We start from the raw sequence: 25,028 nt of genomic DNA on the forward strand, positions 1-25,028 counted from the left end.
TGAAGTGAGAAATCTGAAGGTGTTCCTTCGACCTTCCAGAGCTGAAGCCTCGCGGCGTAGCCGTGAATCTGATCCCAGGTCTGCCGGCCTACATCCTGTTCATGTGTCTGAGACACTCGGACTACGTCAACGACGACCAGAAAGTTCGGACTCTGCTCACGTCGACCATCAACAGCATCAAGAAGATCCTCAAGGTGCGTTTACGTAATGGAAGTCCTGCAGAGAAGAATCGGGCTGAGTGACGGTGGCTGGTGAGAAAAGATCTGTTGATGCCGATACCTTTTCTTCTTCTTCTGCTCCTCTTAGAAACGAGGCGATGACTTTGAGACGGTCTCGTTCTGGTTGGCCAACACCTGCCGCTTCCTGCACTGTCTGAAACAATACAGCGGAGATGAGGTGACACCAACACACCAACACACCAAAAAGAAAAAAGAAAATACAATTTGCTAAATATTAGCCTCTTTATCCTTTTTCCCTGTACACATGAGGCAGAAGTGAAAAATAATTGAATGTCTGATCATTATCAGAGCTGTATAAGAGGCTAGCACTAATGCTAGCAGAACTACAGTTCAACGTTATTGAAAGTTATTCATAAACCTGGCAGATTTAGATTTAACATGTGTCTAAAATTAAGGCCTTAAATTCATTGAAAAACAACAGGTTGGCCTTAAATTCGTTAATTACAAGTCTTAAATTTTGTTGGGGCAGAACTATTTAATCTCACATATTCCATGTTTCCTTTTTTCTGGCTGGATTTTTCTGCTGTGTAAAACATCTTGGTTGTGTTGTGCGACTATTTATAACCAGCTGCTAATATATCCTTGCTAGCCTTTATTATGTGTTTCCTCCAACATGAAGGGTGCTTTATAGCTCAAATTTATTGCTTGATTGACATAAAACAAAGTTTGACGTAACAAGTGGCATGTCAAAAATTATTTTTCATCAGTAATTAATGACAATTTTTTTACTGCGGTCAAACTCTTCGCATAATAAATGCTTTTTTTCTCCACTGAATATTTATATAAAACAATTTGTGCTCCATTTTGTCTGGTTTCTCCTTCCACACTTTGGCCCGGTGCAGGTAGAAATGTTTATGGGATCATTTCTGTGGCTCATTATTTATTTGGTTTAGATGAAAAAACAGCAAGCAGAGATATGGAGGGAAGAAAATCAATACAGCGAGACGCAAATAGCCGTCATGCTACTGTTACCCCATCGCTCATGTTAGTTGGTAATTCAGACTCAGCTTTAGCGTGGTGTTTGCATACTAGAACCAAAGTTGCAAATGTTTATCAAAAGTGACTTTTCATGTTTGCAGATCTGCTGTAATTTTGCCCTCACTGCCCTGATATGGAAAAGTTGCTGCATTTGTTCTATTTTAAGGCAGATATTTCAGGGTTTTTTGCTTTGTTTTTGCCCCAGGTCTTTATGAAGCACAATACATCCAGGCAGAATGAGCACTGCCTGTCCAACTTTGACCTGGCAGAGTACAGACAGGTGATCAGTGACCTGGCCATCCAGATCTACCAGCAGCTGGTCAAATGCATGGAGAACATCCTGCAGCCAATGATAGGTGGGTGGAGGCACAACGCTTCAAAACACTGCAGTAGTTTGAGCAGCTCCACCGAACAGCAGCACAAGGCTGACTTATATTTTTCCTACACATCAAATTGAACTGATCTACTCCTCATGATTATTGCAATATGTAAAAACAGACCCAGAACATTTACACTTGTTTGTCGAAATCACTAAGCACAAACATAAAAAAATAAAAACAATACGAAACCAAACAGATGCAGTAATAATTTAAAGTTATTTACACCTGTGATCCAGAAATAAGTGAAATATTTAAAAACAGAAAGAGTACAAGTTCCACTTGCAGATTGTTTCAATTATAATAAGACATTTTTCCAATGCAATAAGAAAAATAATCTGCCAGTAGAACCAGTCCTTTTATCAATGTTCACGAATTGACTTAAAACAAGCTCCTGATTCTTGTTGAAATGTAATGTGTGAGTTAGTTTTATCTTATTTCAAAGGTACTAAGACATTTGCACTAGAAAATAAATTCATAAATTTTACGTTTTTGCAATTGGAAGATTATTTCACTCATAACAAAGACATTTTTCCAACATTATAAGTGAAATAATGTGCAAGTGGAACTAATACTTTTTCTTTAAAAAAAAATCCTATGTATAAAGTTACAAAGCTACATCAGATTGAAACAAAACATTAAGATACTGCCAGACAGAAAAAGAGAGAGACAAACAAAGACCACATGGACTTTGATGTCATATTATTAAGAGACATAATAAAGCTATATATGAGCTTATGTTGTCACAATAAAGTGGATTGTATGATGATTTGGCACTTGTTTAACTGGTAGATTATTTCACTCACTGGGATCAGTATGAGGAATTATTGACTTAAACTATTTCATATTTCTTGTTGAAAAGTTACTTGTAAGTTAGTTTTGTCTTATTTCAAGTGTACTAAGGTATTTGCCCTAGAAACTAGACCAAAAATCCTTGATTGAGTGTTTTTGCAGAAGCTTACGGGTGTTTGGGTGCTTTAGCACGGCGCCGTATCACTGTGTTTTCTCCTTGCAGTGTCTGGGATGCTGGAGCATGAGACCATCCAGGGCGTGTCCGGAGTGAAGCCCACGGGTCTCCGCAAGCGGACGTCCAGCATCGCCGACGAGGGGACCTACACCCTGGACTCCATCCTGCGGCAGCTCAGCGCCTTCCACTCCACCATGTGCCAGCACGGCACCGACCCCGAGCTCATCAAGCAGGTGGTGAAGCAGCTCTTCTACATCATCGGAGCCGTCACGCTCAACAACCTGCTGCTGCGCAAGGACATGTGCTCCTGGAGCAAAGGCATGCAGATCAGGTAGGAGGCGCCAGCTGCTGAGTTTGAGACGGGGTTTTTTTGTTTTCACTGTGAGAGCCTGTAGTTAACGCCGGACGTGTGCAGGTACAATGTGAGCCAGCTGGAGGAGTGGCTAAGAGACAAAGGGCTGATGAACTGTGGAGCCAAAGAGACCCTGGAGCCTCTGATCCAGGCCGCCCAGCTGCTGCAAGTGAAGAAGAAGACGGACGAAGACGCCGAGGCCATCTGCTCCATGTGCCACGCTCTCACCACCGCTCAGGTGCGAACCTCAGCAACATCTGAAAGAAAGCTCAGGCCATCATCCATCCGGTCCTTTAAACGATTTCTGGTCCGGTTCGTCTCTTTCAGATCGTAAAGGTCCTGAACCTCTACACTCCAGTCAACGAGTTCGAGGAGAGAGTTTCCGTTTCTTTCATACGAACCATACAGGTAGACGTTTAATGAAACACCAATGAAATCACTGGTAACAAAAAATGATTTAGTTGTACGGATTTAAAGCACATTAAGGCAAAAGTAGTGGAGCTTTTGTGAAGTAGCTTGTTTGTACCACCTCTACAGCCATATCACCAACACACATAAAAAACAGCAACAGTCTCTTTTTAAAGCAGTAAGACTGTTTGAAAGTGTTAAATTTGAGGAATAATAAAATACGGTGATTAAAGAGTCACTGTAAGGCCATATTTAACTAAAAACAAAAACTGCATCTCTGCTGTGGAAGTTGAGCTTTTGTCTTGTACTTATTATTCAAGTTTATTCCATCCATCCATCGAGGTTGGGAGGGGTTCTGGTAAAACAAGAAATAAAATATAAGTGTGATAAAGAATCATTTTAAACAACAATAATAAAATTGGTAGCAAAATACCAATAAAATAATAAAACAAATAAAAACCAAGACATACTTAATTGCAGTTGTAACAATTTCCCAAAACCTTGAATCTGTTTCTGAAGGTCAGAGGAAATAGATGTTTTCAGACTGGACTTTTTTTTTCTAACTTTTTAAGACACAATCTTTCTTAATATTTTGTGTCAGTGATGCTCGTTTTCTGTTACCTGGTGGGTCATCTGGTCACAGTGTCCTTCCTTGTTTTGGCTTTGATCCCAAGACCTCCTGTCTGTTCAGTATATTCACCGTTTCTGACCCTCTCTTCTTCTTCTTCTTCAGACCCGCTTGCGAGACCGCTGCGAGAGTCCCCAGCTGTTAATGGACACCAAAATGATCTACCCGGTCACCTTCCCATTCAACCCGTCCTCCCTCGCCCTGGAAACCATCCAGATTCCCACCTCCCTGAACCTGAGCTTCCTCACCAGGGTCTGAGCTGAAAAATCCCCGGCCGTGACCGCCGCTGCCACCTACTGGGCCGAGACAGATTCTAAATAATAATTATAGCAAAAAGCACTTCAATAAAATGTGGATGCACACAATCTGAAGAAACATTTTCTGTCTAAACGCTGACATGCACACACATTGGTGTCACTTTCTAGCCTGTGTCGCGCGGAAACACGCGCTACTCTCCCCGTGCTCTCCATTAAACGCCTGTATATACGCCTTGACCCGTAGAGAAGCCATTGGATAAAATCAGTCATCAGCAAGAGGGTCAGTGTTACCGATCCTTCCTGGGTGTTTCCCGTCATCGTTAAGCTAGGGGCTGTTCACGTCTGAGTCACGAGGGCAAAGCAGGCAGAGATCTCATCACACAGAGCTAATTAGCAAACTATCGCAAAAACAGCCGAGCGATTGGGTTTTATCCCCCTCTGAGCACAGACTCATTGTCTGTACTACGTTATTTATACACAAAGATATCTATATAGAAATAAATAATATATATCTTGTATTTTATTTATTGAAATTATGTTGCCAGCCTGTTTAAAGAGTACTGAACAGCTTTGCTTTAGCTGCACTGACGTACAATATGTATGTCCTAGTAGATTAATTATATCATAGTTAGAAGGTCTGGCGCAGATTTTGATTGGCTGTGTCTTTAACTCAGATGTTTAATGTTTATTTCGGGCTGAAGTGAGGAGAGTCTATATGAAGGGTTAAACTCTGCTGAGGGCTTTAACCTACGATGAGGTCCACTGTTTACAGCTCTGACCAGAACCGAGAAGACAAACCAGGAACATTTAAACTATACGGAAGCCCCAATGTGCCACAAATTCATAAATCAAAACATATTTACTTATGTCATTATTAAAGTTGCTGCATTTTATAAATAAGTAAATTCCCAATTATGCATCTCAATTGTGAATATATGATTCATCAAATGTGAAATTCTGTAATTAGTCATATTTGATCATATTTTAGAGTTACGTTTGTGAATGTCAGTAATCAGTTAACACTGTGTTGCGTAAACGCTGCTCCAGTTTCCTGCACAGTGTTGGCTCCGCCCAATAGCAAACGAGAAATTACTAACAGTGAAATAATTGTTTATGCTTTTCATATAAAATGCTTATGTTTGCCATATATTTTTGAAGACATTACTTACATTTACTTCTAATTTTGATGAATTGGAACACATTGAACTAATCGAGTGATTTATTTATTGAATTGTGTCACTTTTGGACTTCCATATTCACCATACCACCAACACTGCAGTAAAAGCACAGATCTGTACGTACAACATTACACTCAGCTTCTGTTTCTCCTTACATTCTTCTGGTCAAGGCCCTGGAAAATGTTCCCGTTTATCTTTGTGTGCGTATTTATTTCAGTATTGCCATTTGTTTAGGGTTGTTTGTATTGTAAAGCCATATATTACTGAGCAGAATGAAGAGACGTTTGTTGTTTTTGTAAGTATGTTTTGCAGAAATTGCCTGATATATCTGTTCTATGTTACTTTCTCTGCTTTACACCCACTTTTGCCTTCCTGTTTTTGTGACACAACATGGGCATTTGGTACAAATTTTTGATCATCGCTGTCATTTTAACTGCTGGCTCAGTGCTTATCTGTTAGTCTTTTTTTTTTTTTATTCACTGTACAAATTGTTGATCTTCAGATATCTTTACATACTTGGTGCATTAGCAAAGCATAAGGCATGAAGTGCTGCTGCTTTGTTCGTGTAACCTGCATGGTTTAGGCTTTCCAGACGTCACCAGCTTGAGAACAGGAGCCTGCATGTTAGGAAAACTAGAGAATGGAGTCGAGTTCACCAGGAAATGGGCCCATGTTGTGACAAAGACTCTTCCGTCTTCCTCTGCTCCGTCTTTTCAGCACTTTCAGCCTACTTCCTGTTGTGCTGTTAGTACTTAAAGTGAGCCATGTTCTGCCTCTTCTCCTCTTTTGATCATTATTTCACCAAAAACACTACGCTTAGTAAAATACCGTTTCTGTTTGGATAGTCCAGTTGCAAAGTTTCTGTTGGAACTGGACTTTTGAGGCAAATGAGATGGAAAAAAAGAGAGCAGAGACACAAAAAGAGGCAGAGAAATCTCAGTGACCCAGAGGAGTGACATCTTTCTGATTGGATTTAAGAGAAAGTGCTACATTTAGAGACGCACCAATCAAATGGCTTGAGATCGGAATCTGCCTACTTTTTCTTTTTTGGCAGGTTTAATACTGAAAAAAAGTTATTGAATGCATCAAACACTGTTTTCAATCATCAGCGTTTAATTTGCTTTATCTTGAAGAAAAATCAAAGACTTTTATGCTTTCATTTTTATGATATGTAGCCCTTAGAAGAAAAAACCTGAACCGGTAAAAGTATATCGACCTGAAACGGCCTGACCGGACTATCGGCAGTGACGTTTTTACGTTAAAAACATCCGCCTGCTCTCACTGGGACCACATTTAATAATTCAGCCTTTTCTTTGTCTGGGTTTGTTTGTTGTGCAACATTTCTGGCTTGTGCCAAGAGGTCATATCTGCTGGTTGTGTTTTTGAAGGACAGCAACAAAGGAGTCGATCTACCATTTGAATGTTCATGTTCTATCAAGTGTATCATGATTTTTAGCTGCACATTGTAGAAGAAGCCTTATCTGACTTTACTGGTTATGTGAATGACTTACACACACACACACACACACACACACACACACACACTGTCTTCTCCCAGTACAGGTTTTATTTGTTCTCTCGCTGTTAAATGAGTAGAAGTTGTATAAAATGTGATCATGCTGTTCTGATGACGCCTCTTCTAGTCCTGCAGCTGGTGTAACACAGATGGTTTGAACTGTTTATTGATGAGTTTGGACTGGAAAAACTGATTTAGCAAAATAAAAAACTCCCGCACTCAGTGGGAGCCGCGACGCTCACCCATCGGTTGGTTTATTTGAGAAGAAAAACGCCGTCGTCGCTTCGGTCCCCGTTTCCACACCGAGCAGAAAGCTGCTTCTAAGTTACGACCCGGACATTATAAATGACCTTTGTTCTCATCAGCACTAGAGTTACTTGTGCCGATTAAATAAACAACAACAAAAAAATACAAATAGTTTGGAGCCCAGCTGTGGCGGTACTGGTGCAAACATGCTGAAGCCGGTCCCGGGTGTTTCCCTCTTTAAATCAGTGTGTACATTTGACGAACTGGACTGTTTGTAGTCTCTGGTAGCTGTGCTTCGTGAATGTGTTCACCGTTAGCAAACTTGGAATAAAATTTCAACTCTGTAAGTAAAATAAAAGAATTCAGCACTGCTGGATGGCCCTGGAGTTTTATTATAACTTTAAATGTTCAGTATTTGATGCGTATTTACGGCTAAGGACGTGTGATTTTGGGGGGGGGTTAAGTCGACCCAAAGATATGGTTCAGGGAATACCACCAGGACATTGAATTATGGAAACATTAACCACTTTGTTTTGAAAGGTCCTGGTAAACTGTGTGCGCAGAAATACAACCGAGTTTCAGGTTCCAGCAACAGCCTGAAAAAGAAAGAGGCAACCAGAACGACTGGTATCTGAATAGCCGATGAACTGGCAGCCCATGAAAGCCCATTTCTATAATAACTATACCAAAATTAAATACAAACAAATCTAGACTAAGATGACCTGGAACATTTTAAACATCTAACACTGAACCTGCAAGGCCCTAGTTACGTTTTGAATATACAAAGATTTCCAGATTCCTTTTCTATAGGAAAAGAGACCATTTTGTTTGTATTTTTGTTTTTTTTATAGTGTTTTTTATTGTTGGGCAGGTAAAACTGCCTAAACAAATCATATTGTTTTTGTAATTCTAAGATTACAAGAAAATATATCAACATTTTGTGCAAGGACTGTTTTAGTGTCAAAATATTGAAAAGTAAACTGGAGAAACGTCTGATTGGACATTTCTCAGATTACATTCATATATTAGCTAGCTGTTAAATTAAGTTGTATTTTAAGTTAAAGAATAATTTTGACTGGTTCATTAAAACCAATAAATAGAAGGGGACAAAGCAATCAAAAATGTATTTAAATAAAAAGTTATTTTTAATTACTTTTCAGCAGTTTTCTTATCTTTTGAAAGACAATTGCCTAATTTTCTCTCAAACTTATTAGTTGTCTGATAATTCTGAATCTCCCTGGCATACTAATCATTTTGAGCTGAACGCCTTATAGTGCGGAAAATAAGGTAAATATTTTCTTCTTTTCAGACATTTTTAACCTCTTATTCCCTGTTTTTACTGTTTTGTCTGTTAGATTTGGAGATGGGGAGAGTTTGGGCAACGTGGAATCTGTAGCTAAATGATTTGCCATGTAGCCTAATGTGATTAAAACAGAGAATAATTCATGTGAAACCTTTTTGGTCCCACCTTTAAATGGATCCTCCAGGCTCTGCAGGTGAAGCAGGCCAGTCAAAACAGAGCAGAGTCACTGCAAGACACTTTCCTAAGAGGCTTACTGCATCCTCTCTGTCCCTCGCTGATCCGTCACTGGAACGACTCCGCTCACTTCTACCGGGACAGACACCTGCTGGGTGACGGGAAACAGTCTCTTCTGTGGTAAGATGCCTTTTATTTAGCTAGAAATATGGACAATAAACACGTGCAATATCATTGGGGAGACGATTCAGAGGGGGTTTAATTTAATCCTAAAAAGTGTTTCACTAAACGGTAACAAAACTTTAATGAAATTGCTGTTGGCAAATTTGCACTTCAAGGTGAAAATCAACAACATGCAGTCAGGTGGGTTTAGAATAACTTGGGAGCAAATTGTTGCTGTTTGATCAGTCTTTACACCCATTTAGTATGTAGCATAAAATGATATTAAGAGTGAAAATATATTTAAGCAAAACATTGTTTAATTTTACTAACTGAAAAATTATTACAATAAAAGCCTTAGATCATTTATAATGAGAACCCTTACATAAAGTAAGAGTTGTTTAACTGTGTGAGGAATCGAGATGCGAGCGTTTACCAGAATAGCTGCTCTCCTCTGAGAAGGATCAGGCTGCAGTAGATTACCAGCTGCTTATCTCCTGTACAGCGCACACACACACACACACACACACACACACACACACACACACACACACACACAGAGGCTTGATTAAATAAAAACCTAATCAGTGCATGGTCTGCTTGATGGAGTGCATCCCCCTGTGTCCAGCAGGCGTGTCGCTGATCCTCTGCAGCCATGTGTGACCAGACGTTCATGGCGGCCACCTTCGGCCCGTGTGACAGCTGCAGCAAGGCCAGTCCGCTGATGAACATCTACATCAAGAGCGAGGCCATCAACTACTGCTCCTTCTGCGTGGAAATGGTAAAGCAGCGTCTCTGAGCTTCTCTGTAAAACCTCACAACGTTGTGTACATCCAGACTCCATACAAGTTTTCCCTCCCCTTGAAACCTTTTCACAGTAAAACTCCAAACGTGCTGTTTAAATCAGATGTTTATATACAGAATAAAAAGGGATTGTTTTCCTCACAATTTGTTTCAGCTTAGTTATAATTACCCAAATTATTTGTATTTACTAAAGGCCAGAAAACTTTGTGAAAACAATTTTTTAGACATTCTTTTCTAACTATCTTCAAATTGTTTGCAGTTAACTTCTCAGAGGTTTCCGAAGTCACAACATCGTCATCTGGGCTTCCCTCTCATTGCTTAAAGAGACAGTAATCATTCTTCATGTAAACTTCTGATTTTGAAGACGTTGATAAATAAATCTGACGGGTTTTTTTCTCTCATTAATGGAGAAAAGATTTAATTGACTCAAGGGAACAGAATACAAATGCTCAAAATTGAATTTTAGTTGATTAAAAAAAACGACAGTGGGCAAAAACAATACATTTATTATAGTGGCACGTGCTATTATTGTATAGGACTCTGCGTATATTTAGCTATGAGCATAGGGACTGTGATTGTGCTGAAGTAGAAGGTGGGAACATCTGATCAGTTTTCTGGGTTTCCTCCAGAAAAGTGCTAAGGTAAGGTTTCTGAGTTAAAAATGTCTAAAACTGACAGGAAATTTGAAATATCACTAGGTATCAAAATGCATTATTAACAATTAACAATACCAACTATAACATCTTTAAAAAAAGCTAACATAAAACAAGTTTTTGCTCTTCAGTTGCTTCATGTTTTGGTCTGAAGTGACCAAAATGTTTTGATAATTTATCTGTGACTTGTAACTATTTGCTGAAGTTGTTAGCGGGTAGACCACTAGAGACAGGCAGTGGTTATGAAGTTCTGGTTTATAAAAAATACCCTATAATAATAAAAATAGCAGCACTTTATTTGAAGGGTTGTGCATAAGACTGACATGACACTGTCACAAACACGACGTATCAACAATCAGGAAAATGAATCATGAATGTTTAATGACTTCAAGTGTCATTCGGTAAATAATGACACTTTTAGTGCAACGTTGACTTTTATAATGGACTTTTAATGCAAGTTTACATTAAAAGTGTCATTATTTCCCAATTATGAGTCTTATGCACCCATTCAAATAAGGTGTTACCAAATAAATAAACAATGCTTAGCCTGGTGGGGGGACAGGTAAAGTCTGGTGGCCCGCCAGGCTTATAATACACTGGGGGAAACCCTGAGTGTATGTAAGAGCTAAATGCTTATATATTTATTAGCCTGACAAATCTGACATTTTTGAGTGCAGCTTCACTTTTTTTCTACTCCTCTTTTCATCAACTTTATAATAAATGTTTATTTCTCAATAGGTTCATGCAAGCAGACTGGGACTGACAGTCCATGACGGATTTCTGCGACAGTCGAGTTTAAAAACAAGAACCAGAGGAGAGTGAAGCTGCGTTTGCAATGCGGGGCTGGCTTTTAAAAGCCTTCAGTGTCTTTGAATAGCAGGACAGATAGAGGATGGGGGGAGGCAGAGCAGAGAGCGACTGCATCGCCGTTGCTCTCCAGGGTTATTTTAATGGACCTCTAACCAACAGCCAAACTGTGCTGCTTCTCCACATTTTCCTTTCTGCTCTCTTCCCTCATCTTTACTAATCCTCTCTCTCTCTCTCTGTGTGTGTCTAACTTTGTTTCGGCGGTGTCTTTCTCGATGAAGATGGCGTGCCAGGGGCTCCAGAAAGGGGAGATCCTGTCATCACTGAAGAAGGAAAGCGAGAACCTGAAGAAGAAGCTGGAGGAGGAGCGCGGCAAGCTGAACGATGTGGAGCGTGAGTGGCTGTGGAAGCTAAAGCTGCTGGAAATCGGCTCTTGAATGCTTATTGTTGGTGCAGAGCACTGATATCAGGCCGTTTACAGTTTGCTTCTGTTTGTTTAGTCTTGTTCATACCAGCAATGGTGTGGATTTTATGCACAACTTTGTGTTCATCTAATTGTGAAAAATGCGGACTTGTTTTGGGTTGCAGACTGCTTCCAGATGTTTAGTTTCTCTATTTTACAGTTTCCTATTTGAGTGAATTAACATTTTTGATCTGTTCTGCAGTCTAGGAAATTACAAATTCTGTGTTTGTAGACTTGAAATAAATAAAAAATAAAAAAGCATCCATCTTAATTTTAGCCAGTGTAATTCTGTTGTCTTAGATCAAGAACAGAGCCAGACATTAAAAAGAGTCTTAAAGGGGCAGTATCCCAATTTTTGGGCAGCCCCTAAATATTTATGAAACTTAAAGGCCCAACTTAAAGGTGAATTGGATTACTATTTTGAGATTTTTATAAGTACTTGAGTATTTGAAAATTATGAAGTTATAGTAATTTTTCTTTTTGGGGAGGGACCAACATGGAGCTACTCAGGTACTTCAATATTCATCTTGTCATTTATGTTGCTATTGGGTTCAGATGATGACCCAATCAGAACCTCACCAATCAGCATAATATGCTAATGTTGGAACCCAAACGCCTGCTATACATGTGTACATGCTGATTCAGAAAGATTTTAGAGTGTTTCCCTTTTTCTTCTTCTTCTTTTTCTTCCACTTTAGATTCTGATTTTAATAAAACATGCAAATTAAATATGAAAGTACGTCAAAATTTGACTCATTTTGGGAAGCAAAATCCAAGAAAACAGTTTTAAACTAAAAAGTAGAACCTTTACAAAATATAATTATGTGAGTGTGTTTATGCATTTCACCTCAGTGCATCAGGTGGCTGAGAAGGTGGAGGCGGTGGCGGCGCTCTCCCTGAAGACCAGGCGTGTCCTGAAAGGCCATGGCAACAAGGTTCTGTGTGTGGACTGGTGTAAGGACAAACGTCGCCTGGTCAGCTCCTCACAGGTACACACACACATTCACGGCACTGTGGTATCCCTACTCGGTTCCGGCTGGGTTTGGGGGACAACTTCATTTTATGACACCATTAAAGCTTTCTCATTGACATTTAAGACCTGCGTTAATTATTTTAAAAAAGCTTAATAACGCATTAAGTTTAGTATACGTTTGTCAAGTGACCCAGCTGTTTACACCTTACACTCCTATGTGATAAGTTACAGAATTATTTATTTTATTGGCACTGGATATTTGCTGCCTCTTGAAGTAAATGTATACTTACCTAGTCTCGGGGCGGTAGGCTTGTAGAGCGCGCGTTTCACTCGCAGAAGTTACGCGGTTGAGTTCAACTTCCGGTCAAGAAGAAGACGCCATTTACCGCATGTCTTTCCTTCTCTCTCCTCCTTATTTTCTATCTATTAACTGATCAATACAGGTGATTAGAGCCTAAAAAGTCTTTTTTTTTTTTTTTTTTTTTTTTAACGTGTCAGGAGCGGGAACTCTTTCTAAGGCTGAATGCCTTAAGGCATAAATTCCAATACTTTCTGCTTTGCATCCTGGGATTTGTAGTTTAGTCGCACATAATTCCCAATTTCATCTGCAAGAGCTACAAACCACGGAAAGAATGAAATGAATGCTTAAGTATTACACACAACTAAATATAGATTTTTTTTGAAGGCCTAAATTTGGATTTATTACTTTATGCATTTTTTAAAACTTGGCAAGAATCTTGTAGACATGCTGATATTTTTATTTGTTGCATAAATATGGGACAAATGCAGTGTGTTTCTCTCATCTAGGATGGAAAAGTGATTGTCTGGGATGCGTTTACTCTTAATAAGGTAGGTGGATGATGGATTAAAAAAGGCTTCTTTATTTTTACTGATGAGTTACGTTTTAAATGTAGATTGCTTTGTCAGAAAAATGCATTTAAAAATCTATATAACATTAAACGTATTAATGATTCAATTTCATAAGCTGATCAATTTGATTTGATCCAACTGTAAATTTGTATTTTAAGTGCAACTTTGCATCCTTAATAGTTTATGGTTGATGTAATCTGATAGGTTACCTCAATGAAGGATCTTCAAAGAGCAAAAATTGTGTTCAAATATTTAAAATAGCATTCCCTGCAAAAGAAAATAAAACCTAGTAAAATCTAAACTAATCAGTAAGTGAGATGCTTACTGATTATCACTGCTCTGGAGGAAGGGTGACCCCAGTTTGACCTTTGCTACTCATCAGGCAGCCAAATGGTTTTTCTTCATCCACGTTCCTCCATATGCTGGTGCTGCTGGGTTTATGCGCCTCCGCTCTCCTAACAGCTGGGAAATAAAGCGATTAGACAGAAATGTGCCTTTAAAGATTATCTGTCCATCAGTCGACTTTGACAGCTGCCAGTGTGTTGATATGTATGTAGGTCTGCAGGGGCGCAACTCCATATTTTTGTGGTGGATGCGAACATATCTTCGGCGCCCCCCCATATATCGAATGATGACTGAGGCCTGCTCTTGCTTTGAAATATCAGGTGTGCAGTCCAGTTCCACTGCAAAGTACTTAGAGGACTTGATCTTGGCAGATATTTTACTCAAAACACACTCTGATATTGAATCTAAAAATTCATTCTGAGTGCACCATGTCAGATATCCAGTGGTTTGTTTGGAGGCAGCCTTTCTAAGATGCTCTGCCAGTGTTACATCATATCGCGCTATGAGCTCAAGGATTCCCAGAAAATTTCCATTTTTAGGATTTCCTAACTGAGAATTTTTCCCCCTTAGTGGCAAGTTTCTCTCTGCAAGGAAAAGTATGCAGTCGATAACTCTAGTCAACACACTTCTCCAGTGTGCTTTTTCAGCTGCCATGGTTTTCTGCAGTTCACTATCAATAGTTTTACCTAGGCGTAAGCGAGATGCCATTTCTTTCCACGTCAGATAAGCATTTATGTGAGAACTACTGGTTTCATGGTGCTTCAGTGTTTTTGAAAGACATCGCCAGTTATTATACCCCTCCACAAGGCATGTGTCAAGAACTTTAGCTTCACCAAAAAGCTTACATGCAAAACAATAGACTCTGTTAGTATTTTTAGAATACAGTAACCAATCTCGTTCAACTTTCTCTCCATTAGACAGTAAACGAAAACAGTATGCTTTGGAAAAACACCTCTTATTCTTCTCTGATCTTGGATATGGACCATCAGAAACTTTCTGTGGGCCATTTACAACCATGTACTGCCTAAATGTGTCCCCCATTTTGTGTGGTAAAGGCCATTCAGATGGTTCTTCTGAATAAAGCCTTGTCTCGGCTCTCTCCTCCGCAGCTCTGTGCTTCTCTCTCTCTTCATCATCTAGTCCTCTCTGCTCTTCCTCTCCCTCATCTGCACCTTTCTGTTTCTCGTGGTTGACTCACCATGACTGCCTGCACTAATTTTCCCCAAAAAAGAACACGATCAAAGATGGTCATCAGAAACTCAAACCATCGTGGTATATAGGTTTTTGTTGCTTTCCTAATGCCTACCTGATCTCATCACTTGTCTCCTCTATCACTGACCTCATGTCTGTCTCCTTCATCCCTTGTCTGTGGTGTTCTCCACTAAGTCATGTGGTCAAAAAAGCATTATTAGTTGTAAAAATTACAGATCTTACCGTTTTTAAAAATAATGTTTAAAAATTTGTGCTTGAGATGGACTAGTTGCTCCCTCACTTCCACCTGCATTAGACCAACCTGTTGCCTTCCCCTGTCTGTCCTGATTCTTCCTCTTTCATCATCTTCTCTTCTTTCTCTCCACCATCACAGCTGAATGACATCAATTTTGTGTTAAATAGGCTTAAAAAATACAGCAGTCAAACTACAATAGAAATTAAACTTTAATTTAAATCATCTCCTTGTTGGATAACAGTTACTGATTGGACATTACATCTGATCTGACTTATCAGATACATCACAACACCACTGTAGTGGTATTGAATAAGACATTTAAAATCAAGTGTCCCCCTGCCAAAAAGGTTGGTAAAATAGGTCACCAACCTTTTTGAGTTTAAGGGCTTTAGTGACTCTGATGACTAATTTGTCTGATACACACATGAACTTGAACAACTCATCTTTAATTAAAGAATCCATAATACATATGAGTGAAAAATGCACCCAGGAGGGCTAAGTGTTGGACCATAGCTGGGCACTGCCGCCACAGCAGCTTTAGCTTTCCTGTGTTAATATTTCCTGAATTTTATTTCGGTCATTCTTACTTAGTGCGCGGTTATGTGTCTGTGACAGGTTTATGTATCAGATATTCATAGAAATACAAAACAAATCGCGTCCCTTAATGGTTTAATAGGGGAGGCAACTTTTAACAGCCAAATATGGGACGATTCCGTATTAGGCTAGCTGCTAGCTTTAGCTAACTTGATTATTTACAGCCCTCCTGTCCTGCTAATACACTGACGGTACTTACCTACTATCTTTCAACCACATTGAAAGGCTTTTTTTCATCCCGCCAACATCTTTATCCTTCTCCTTTTTACTTTTTCTGTTTTGCGCCCCGGACAGCTTTTTTTTCTGCCGCTCCATTTTGTCAAGTGCACTACGAGTGGTAGTCTAAAATAAAAAAATAAAAAACGCGCCTGCGTACTCTTAGGGGTGCGTGCACAGCCACCTGCATGGGAGGAGCAGAGGGGCGCCTAATCAGTGCTGTTCCCCTGTTATTGATCATTTCATTCTGTTAATTATAGAAAATGCCAACAAGAAAAAAACATTTTTCGAGACGGGGTTTTGGCGCCCCCTCTAGTGCAGCGCCCCTATGCGTTGCATACCCTGCATACCCACTTTTTGCGCCACTGTAGGTCTGAGTGTGGCTGAATGACATTTATCCTGCTTTAAAGATTTATTTTATGCATCCCTCATTCCCAGACCTGAAACTTTTAATGTGACTCGGAGCCAGGCTTACCGAAGCTACAGTGTCTAGTAAAAATATTCATGCTTTCTTAGATTTTATTAAGCAGCAAGTAAACATTTATGTGTCATTTATCGGGATTTTATTTGATTAAACAGAATCCGCTGTCTAATGAGGAATTAATCTTTTTCATCCTGGTCCGTAGATGTGTGTGTGTTTATGTGTGTGTGTTGTTTGTGTCCTGAAGGAGCATGGGATAACCCTGCCATGTACATGGGTGATGGCATGTGCATACGCTCCCTCCGGTTGTGCAGTGGCATGTGGGTGAGTTTGCTGCTTTTTTAACATTTCTATAACATACGATTGGCATCCTTTATTCAAAACTCACAGAAAGGCTGACGTAAAACTAAAACTGTGTGATCTCATCCGACAGGGGCTTGGATAACAAATGCTCAGTGGTCCCGCTGTCGCTGGACAGAAACGAGAACCTGGCAGCAAAGAAGAAGTCGGTCGCCATGCACACCAACTATGTATCAGGATGCTCCTTCACCAACTCGGACATGCAGGTGCGATATTAGAAATATCAATAATTATAGCAAAACTTATCAGAAATCCATATGCAGAGTAGCTGCATGAAACTAATATATGATGAGTAACTGCTGATAAATGTCTAATCACATTCATGGGGTAAATTGATTATTAAAATTAGATTTCTGGAAGAAACATGATGATATAAAGTATGTAAATACAGGCTTGGACGTAAGACAAGCAGAAATAGACAAATGTAAAACAAGAGCTACAACAATGGCTGCTGCTAAAGAATCAGAGCAAAGGGCCTAGAAAATACCCAGCACACCTCGGCTGTGAAAATAAACACATTTTGTTAGAGACTCGTAGTGCAAATCAGATAAAATAACAATCAATAATAAACTTTGGGAAGACAAAACTGCTTTAAAAACCATGAAATCCTATTTTTTTAAATTAAACACTCGCTTCATTGAGAGATCCTAGCTAATCAGTACCTTACCTGCTGGACATAACTCTATGAGCTTCTTTACTGTGACGACTTAAAGTTTAGTTTTTCAGCTGACGTCAAGTTTATGTTATTAGATATTCATCCATTTTAGGGGCACATAAACTTGAGTATCATCTGCATGCCAATGACAGGCCGATTGCTTTCTAAGAGTAAAAATAAATAAATATAAAATAATTAGCAGAGGGTCAAATACTAAGCCCTGTGGAACTCTACAGTACAACGGAGCAGAGGATAATCTGAAATCATCTCAACCACCACAAAACAAATAATAAAACGAGGCTGTTTTTAATGTTGATCAGTTCAGTACCGATTGTTATGAACACAAATGTCTTTAATCAAAGTGAAAACAAGACGCTGCTGCAGGTATGATTTTGAAAACTCCTATCCTTTCAACTTAACCCGAGCACAAAAAAGTCTTAGCAGTTCATTTTCATCTAATCCAATGTTCATAGTTCTGGAAAAATGCTTAGAAAAAAAAAAACTAACTGGTGGAATTTTTCCGCCCTGAACGACCAAAAGAGCAGAGAGCGTGGTCAGAAACACGTGTTGGGAGTCTGGAGCGATAAAGACAAAACACTGTAGCAGATTACCTAACATTTAAAATTAAACAAGGCAGGTTTGTGCAAAATGTTTTGTTATGCAACATCAGGTGGGGGCAACAGCCTACATGCCACAGTCTGACACAAAGTTTCTTACTGTCTGGCTTAGTTAAAATTTAAACCGGAAAAAAAATCACTTCGAGCCGCATTCTTATCTTTATTTTTGACATTTTGTAACCTCAAGATTGGCATTTGGTTGCGTCCAGTGCACACCACCCCCGCCCAGCCGGGTGGATGAGCGGGTGGGAGGAAGAACATGAAGAAAATGGTCTGAGGTGTTTGCTTTAATAATTTACTCCTTTGTGACACTTCACAAAGCAGAGGAGCACCGAGGGGAGGGAGGGAAGAGCGGATCAGAGAGAGAGAGAGAGAGAGAGAGAGCTGTGATCTTCTGTCCTGGGAGTATTAATAGACTCTGAGTGGCTTTTATCTGGGACCCTGAGGGCCGAACATTTACCACCCAAATAAAAGCAAGTGGACAGTGACTTGCAAGAGTATTCAGACCAGTCCACCTGTTCCACCTTCAGTCACAAACTTCGATGTGTTATAATACACATAATTTAAGCACTTGGTATTGCAGTGTTGCTGAAATTGTGCTATCTAAATAAAATTACCTTACAGCAGTGCTTTTCGATTCCGGTCCTCAGGCCCCCCTGCTCTGCGTGTTTTAGGTGTTTCCCTGCTGCCACACACCTGGATTGAATCTATGGGTGATTAACAGGCTTCTGCAGTACTTGATGGCTGCAGAACAGGTCATGCAATCATTTGGATCAGCTGTTGTGAAATAGAGGCACATCTAAAACATGCAGAGCGATGGGGGCCTGAGGATTGGGATTGAGAAGCACTGCCTTACAGGGCGGGCCATAAGTTTCCATACATAGAAAAAAATAAACATTTTATATTGGACAACCCTTTTTATTTTTGTGGGACTCTGTGTAATCGCTGCACGTCTTGGACCACTTCAGGGTTGATCTGCAACATTTCCAGTTTCCTGAAACTTGCAAATACGTTTTGCCACAGTGTTATGTGTGCGATGCTCGTTCCATGTTTTTAAAGTTTTGTGCGACCGCTTCCCGATCCAGCCATCAGTACAATTAAAATTCTTTGCTCTTTTGTCAAACGCATCTTCTTGGGTATCTGAAATATAAAAGAAATCTACATTTTACATTCTTCTAAGTATGGAAACTTATGGCCCACCCTGTAGAATAGAAACAGTGTTTATTGTCAAGTGTCAATCTTACAACACTAGTATCGATCTGATACTGATATTTTGATATCGGTATAAACGATATTTTGTATCAATCCACCCACCTCTAATGAATTAGGCTCAATACTGTAGAAAACCTGTTGGAGGCTTCAAAATACTCGAGACTGAGCAGAAAGTGCTTCTCCAAACTGTCGACTCAATTAGGCAGAATTCAAATGCAAACCGCACCTTTCTCATTTTCATTTCTAAACTAAAATATAAAATCAAAATAAACACCATGCACAGTCTTCCCTGCGCTAACTACGCACTACTTTGTGTCGCTCTGTCAAACCGAATCCCAGTAAAAACACATCAGAGGTAATGGCTGTAGTATGAAAACGTTTGAGCCAAATGAAGAATTTTGCAAGGCGCCATAAACGCAAAGTCCTAAAAACATCCCTTTGTGTATCTGTGTGAAACCTTTCACGCGTGATTCCGATGAGCTCCATTTTTAGACACCATGCAGAAAGAAAGGCTGAAAGTAAAAGTTTGTGTCGCTGCAGCAGGATGTGGTGTGTTTCAGCTCTGAGGTCACGCAGCATCCTCTCTAATCAGGCAGACACCAGGGACGCCTCGTGTTTGTGTAAATCTCCGAGTCCCCATGATTTGTTTTCATCAGACGATTTCGGTGACATCTTTCCATTTTTGCGAGACCGTTTGTATACAGATAGCTGATTGCTCAGTGAGAGTTTTCAGAGTAAGCGAGGAGCCGCCTTTCTACTCTCTTTTGCTGTATTTGTTGTTTAGATTCTCATGTTCCTGGTTCTGATCGTCGGAATAATCACTTCTTTTCCTCTCACTATTAGACAATACTTCCTTTATGTGTAAAGAAACCGCTTTGTTCTTTCAACCGAGGTCCCCTGAGAACTGGTATTAGTCGCAGACAGTAAATATAGCAACAGCGATACTACTGGTTTATTTTCGTCTCTTTCATTTCCCAGTAAATTAGAGAATTGAGAGCAAAACCAGCAGGTAGAGCAATTCACAAGAAAGGGTAGCGATCTCTTCTACAAATAGGGTTGGTTACTGCTTTTCAAGGTGGACCAAGATTTGAAAAAAAAAAACTGTTACTAACTAACTACTCAAAATCAGATTAGTTTGAAGGTTAATTCTATTTTTATGTGTTGTTTAAATAATGGTGATTAAGTGAGCCCTTTCTGACCTTTGACAAAATCTGGGTGTGGTGATGGAGTCAGACCCGAACCTCCAGAGTCTCATAAAGACGGCTACAAAGTCGGCCTTCTGTCACCTGAAGAACTTTTCCAGGTTCAAAGGACTGATGTCCCAGCGAGATCTAGAGAAACTCATCCATACTGTTAGTTTATAAATCACTGAACGGCTCGGCACAAAAATATATTTAAGATCTGCTGCTGTTGTTTCAACCTTCCGGACCTTCTGCCCAGAACCAGAACCAAACATGGAAAATCAGCATTCAGCTTCTATGCACCACAAATCTGGAACAAACTTCCAGAAATCTCCAGCTGTTTTTGAACTATAATAAATGGAAAATTAACCAACATATCTGATGTGTATTTATGATTTTGATGATGGCACTCTTGTTGGTTTTCTCAGTTGTTGACTGTCTTTTATGACTTTGTGTTTTTTACGATATAAAGCACTTTGAACTGCCTTATTGCTGAAATGTGCTACGCAGATAAACTTGATTGGTGGTTTGTGTGTTCGTGTGTTTGCCAGCTGCTGACCTCCAGCGGGGATGGAACATGTGCATTGTGGGACGTGGAGAGTGGGCAGCTGCTGCAGAGTTTCCACGGTCACACGGCGGACGTCTTGTCGCTGGACCTCGCTCCATCCGAGACCGGAAACACGTTTGTGTCCGGGGTGAGGAGCCTGACTTTAACTTGAAGAACAATTTTTTTTCTTTGTTTTGTTTTAGAGATGTAATGAGTGGTTTTCTTCCACTAACTTTTCTTCTGCTGCGTCATTCTCAGGGCTGCGATATGAAGGCCAACGTGTGGGACATGCGCTCGGGACAGAACATTCAGTCTTTTGAAAGCCACGAGTCGGATATCAACTGTGTGAAGTGAGTTCAGTTCTTTAAAAGACGCACAGATCTGACTTTAACCCAAAGAGACCAGCTGTCATCATTTTACAGGCATTTTGTGTATTTTTAGACTTTAATGACAGGAAGAAAGAGCTGAGTTTAATGGTTTAAACTCTTTGCATGTGTAATCTGTGCTTTAAAAGCTGGATCTCTTGGATTTACAGCTGATTGCTGGTTGCTGAAACTCGTTGCGTAAATATTCCGGATTGAACTCAATTTATACGTCTCACATGAAATTTAAATGTTCTAAAAAAAAATGACTCCTTATGGGTTTTTTTTTTGTCTTTATAGGACAAATTTTCCAATTTTTAAGATCACAACACATCAGAAGTATGTCCTAGATTATACTTAACATTGTAAACAACATTTCAATAGATTTGAATACTAAAAATCTTTAACCGAAACAGACCTGCTTTAAGTTTAAATGAATCCGATGCATGTCAGATCTGTTAAAAACAAAAACAAAAAAACATCTTCTGATTGTGTGCTGCTTCTCTTTTAATAAAATGTCATTTTTTTGTTGCTATAAATACCAAAAATTAAAACGGTTAGGATGTATTAGAAATCCTCACTGGTCAGGGCCGGACCACGGTTATTCGGGACCCTGGGCCGAATGTGACCCACTTCCAGGTAACACCCTCCTAACCCACCAGCAACACAAACTTATCAATACTTTTACTGTTTTAGTCACTTATCACTTCACTCACTTTTAGTCAGTAGCACTGAGAGTGAGTACTACTCACTCTTTTTTTTTTTTTTTTTACAGAAAAAAAATTCTTACATTTAAAAATAATAATAATTTTAGGATATTTAGTCTCCAGAGTAAACCTGTTGGATCTACGGTTCAGCTGAAGATCTTACACACAATTGTGAGAATGCAAAAAGTTTCATAAGTATTTTCCATTGCTGCTCTGTAAAACAGATAATTGACAAAAGTTTGTTAAATATCTGATTCACTCATTTGACCTTGCAGTCAAAACCGGCTATATTACGGCTCTCAACCCGCAAATTGAAACGGCTACTGAACAAATACGACCAGAAATTGGAGATAAACAGTTGATCGTGTCTGAATGTAATCTCCCTGACATCCAGGTACTACCCCAGTGGAGACGCGTTTGCAACTGCATCAGACGACGCCACGGTAAGTTCTGCTTCTCCACTTGTTGTTGTGCGTTTCTGTCCCCATGAACTACATCAGTGATTCTGAGGAAGTATTGTTAACTTGTTGACCTCGTGGCACGCTGCTTTTAATAAAAGTTATTTGTGACACCACTAACACCTTCTGACCAGCTATAACTCCTGAGCTAAAATGAGCTGAAGTCGTGCCTGTGTGTGTGTGTGTAGTGGTAGTCCAGCTGTGTGTGTTGATTCAGTCTGAGATGTTTCTTGTTTCTCCTCAGTGCCGTTTCTATGACCTGCGGGCTGACCGTGAAGTCGCCGTCTACCAGAAGGACAGCATCATATTTGGTGCCTCCTCTGTGGACTTCTCTCTCAGTGGTGAGAAGCATTTTTAATTCAAGCTGGACTGCAAAACATTAAGCTGTTTAATATTAAGTTGTTTAATATGCATGATACCAAATCAGAAGTATTTCATAACCAAAACAAAGTTTCATCTAGTCTTTGCTTCCCCGAAATTCCCCACTTCCTTTTTCTTATATCATCATTTTCATCATCTGCCCACGCATCCAGGCCGCTTGTTGTTCTCTGGGTACAACGACTACACCATAAACATCTGGGACGTTCTGAAGGGGACTCGCGTCTCCATCCTGTTTGGCCATGAAAACCGCATCAGCAGAGTCCGAGTGTCGCCTGATGGCACGGCGCTCTGCTCGGCCTCCTGGGACAACAGTCTACGGGTGAGCAGGAGTTTCCCCACAAAGCAGGAAGTGGGAAGTTAGAGGCTTCAACAAAAAAAAAAAAAAACAAAGGCATTGGCATGATTTATCCCTTAGATGATAAGCACTACTGAAATAATAATTTATACTTCCTGGTGTTGATACATCACGCAGGTGTGAATGTTTTCATAAATCATTTCCATGTTGAATAAAATTTATGGTGTACAGTCTGAAAATATGTTCAGGTATTTTTCCTCTCCTAAATTAGCTTTTTTTTATGCCCCTTTAAAAACAACAACAACAACAAGGTAATGCAGGAAATAGTCCCATCCGTCCATCAACGTCCACTCAGGTTGGGGCAACAGGTCCAAGCCAGTATCATACCAGCAACATCCTCCAGCTCATTTTTGGGGTTTCCAAGATGTTCCAAGGCCTGATGGGATATGTAGTCTTACAGTCTTCTAAACTGACGCATCATAATGGCAACTGTGTAGCAAAATATGAATGTAAACATATTAAGAAAATTAAATGTTTTGTTTAGATTGAAGCAGTTATTAAAATATATATTCAGTTTGTATCACAACACTGCGGCCCTTGTTTCTACAGACGCCGTTAGTCATGGTGTGACACGATGATTTCCCTCTGTCTTGCAGATATGGGCCTAGCGTCGTCCCAGCGGTTCAGTCCAAGTAAACAACACGAAGATTAGCACTCCTGGCGGATATCAATCCCTCATGCTCGAGCGTGTCGATCCAAAACTTCAGCTTCACACTGAAGTTCCACCGCTTCCAAATGTGATGATGCATCAGTTCCTTGTTAGCACACAAAGCTAAGCAGCTTGTTAGCATCACGTCTGAACGCTGCGCCTTGTAAATGTACTCGGACCCCTTGAATATTTTCAGATTTCGTCAAGTTACAATCACGGCTTTTCCATGAATTATATTGGACTCTTAGGTGACAGACCAGTTTTTCTGATTGAAAAAAAAAAAAAGACCTCAGCATGCTGCTTCCACCACCATGTTTCAATGTGGTCGTGGTGTTTTTGGGCTTATCTGCAGTGTCACACATGTAGAGGGAAAAGTTCATCAGGGCACCCAGCAGGTGGACTCGCTGTGAAATAAGTGAGCTCTGACGCTAAAGGATTTTATATAGAGGTGTCGTATTACTGGGGGCTGAATACATATGCAAGGCACATTTTTCAGACTTTTCACCAAACCATGTCTCCCTTTTCTTTCTATACTTATTTCAATTAAATACATTCAGGTTTGTGATTGTAATGTGACAAAATGTGGAAAAATTGACATTTTTACAAGGCGCCGTCTCCAACAGCAACCCTATCCTTTTGAAGGATTTCATCACATATAGAGATATTTACTAACTGATCTGTTGGCCTACTGGTAGTAAAATTGACCATAGAAATCAGATTGAACAACAAAAAAGACAATGGAAAAAACATATTTCTGCAATGAACAGATAAAAACAGTACTAATAACTAGGTAAGAACAATATATTGATTATTATTGTTGTCATTTAACCTTCTTTATTTGACTTATGAACTGCAGTCAGGTTCATTTTAGTGGGTTTGTAAGCGGTGCTCTAATAACGGCACCTTACGGCATAAAGTTAGCTACCAGTATTATTATGGTTTTATTTAAAGGTGTATTAACTATTTTGATCACTGATTTTCCCATGAGGAAATAAAAACAGTTGTGGAGTCTTCCTTGTTTTTGTGCTCAATCTACAAGGCTTATTAAAAGTTTGCTTCGTTTTTTTTATCATGCGACATAAAAAAGACGACAGCATTTCACCAGTGATAACAAAAAAAAAAAGCTATACACAAAATACAATCCCTCCTACTAAAAATGACAGGTGGTT

General features: G+C 39.7%; 2 protein-coding genes across 11 annotated transcripts in view; both read left to right on the forward strand.

Annotated features, from left to right (window-relative positions):
• The window catches only part of myo5aa (myosin VAa), an 89,013-nt gene extending 81,496 nt beyond the window's left edge, over window positions 1–7,517 (forward strand). For all 9 annotated transcript variants that reach the window (XM_028015113.1, XM_028015111.1, XM_028015115.1 and 6 more), the window contains 7 exons: window positions 40–194; window positions 307–396; window positions 1,423–1,573; window positions 2,610–2,892; window positions 2,977–3,151; window positions 3,241–3,321; window positions 4,055–7,517. In XM_028015113.1, the coding sequence (XP_027870914.1) occupies window positions 40–194; window positions 307–396; window positions 1,423–1,573; window positions 2,610–2,892; window positions 2,977–3,151; window positions 3,241–3,321; window positions 4,055–4,207 (1,088 nt within the window). In that variant the 3' untranslated portion in view covers window positions 4,208–7,517. The remainder of the gene's footprint in view (window positions 1–39; window positions 195–306; window positions 397–1,422; window positions 1,574–2,609; window positions 2,893–2,976; window positions 3,152–3,240; window positions 3,322–4,054) is intronic.
• Window positions 7,518–8,303: 786 nt separating this feature from the next.
• On the forward strand, window positions 8,304–24,873 carry gnb5b (guanine nucleotide binding protein (G protein), beta 5b). Of its 2 annotated transcripts, none has more exons than XM_028015122.1 (13): window positions 8,304–8,803; window positions 9,411–9,563; window positions 11,328–11,439; window positions 12,362–12,498; window positions 13,290–13,331; window positions 16,623–16,699; window positions 16,809–16,941; window positions 20,952–21,095; window positions 21,206–21,297; window positions 22,411–22,459; window positions 22,719–22,815; window positions 23,008–23,174; window positions 23,807–24,873. In XM_028015122.1, exons 2-13 carry the CDS (start codon window positions 9,438–9,440, stop codon window positions 23,816–23,818), a joined length of 1,188 nt encoding a protein of 395 aa, XP_027870923.1. In that variant the 5' UTR covers window positions 8,304–8,803; window positions 9,411–9,437; the 3' UTR covers window positions 23,819–24,873. The 2 variants fall into 2 exon arrangements, with proteins under 2 accessions (XP_027870923.1, XP_027870921.1); XM_028015120.1 differs by having other exon boundaries at window positions 9,414–9,563.
• The last annotated feature ends 155 nt before the right edge of the window (window positions 24,874–25,028 follow it).

This window comes from Xiphophorus couchianus, chromosome 4, assembly GCF_001444195.1.
Source record: "Xiphophorus couchianus chromosome 4, X_couchianus-1.0, whole genome shotgun sequence".
NCBI classification, from domain to species: Eukaryota; Metazoa; Chordata; class Actinopteri; order Cyprinodontiformes; family Poeciliidae; genus Xiphophorus; species Xiphophorus couchianus.

What these genes read in the sequence shown, in the direction of transcription:
- gnb5b (XM_028015122.1), top strand. Translation starts at nt 9,438, where the DNA reads ATGTGTGACCAGACGTTCATGGCGGCCACCTTCGGCCCGTGTGACAGC. An exon ending in GCCTGGTCAGCTCCTCACAG is followed by an intron (nt 12,499 to 13,289) that starts GTACACACACAC and finishes TCTCTCATCTAG; the next exon opens with GATGGAAAAGTGATTGTCTG. An exon ending in TCACCAACTCGGACATGCAG is followed by an intron (nt 16,942 to 20,951) that starts GTGCGATATTAG and finishes TGTGTTTGCCAG; the next exon opens with CTGCTGACCTCCAGCGGGGA.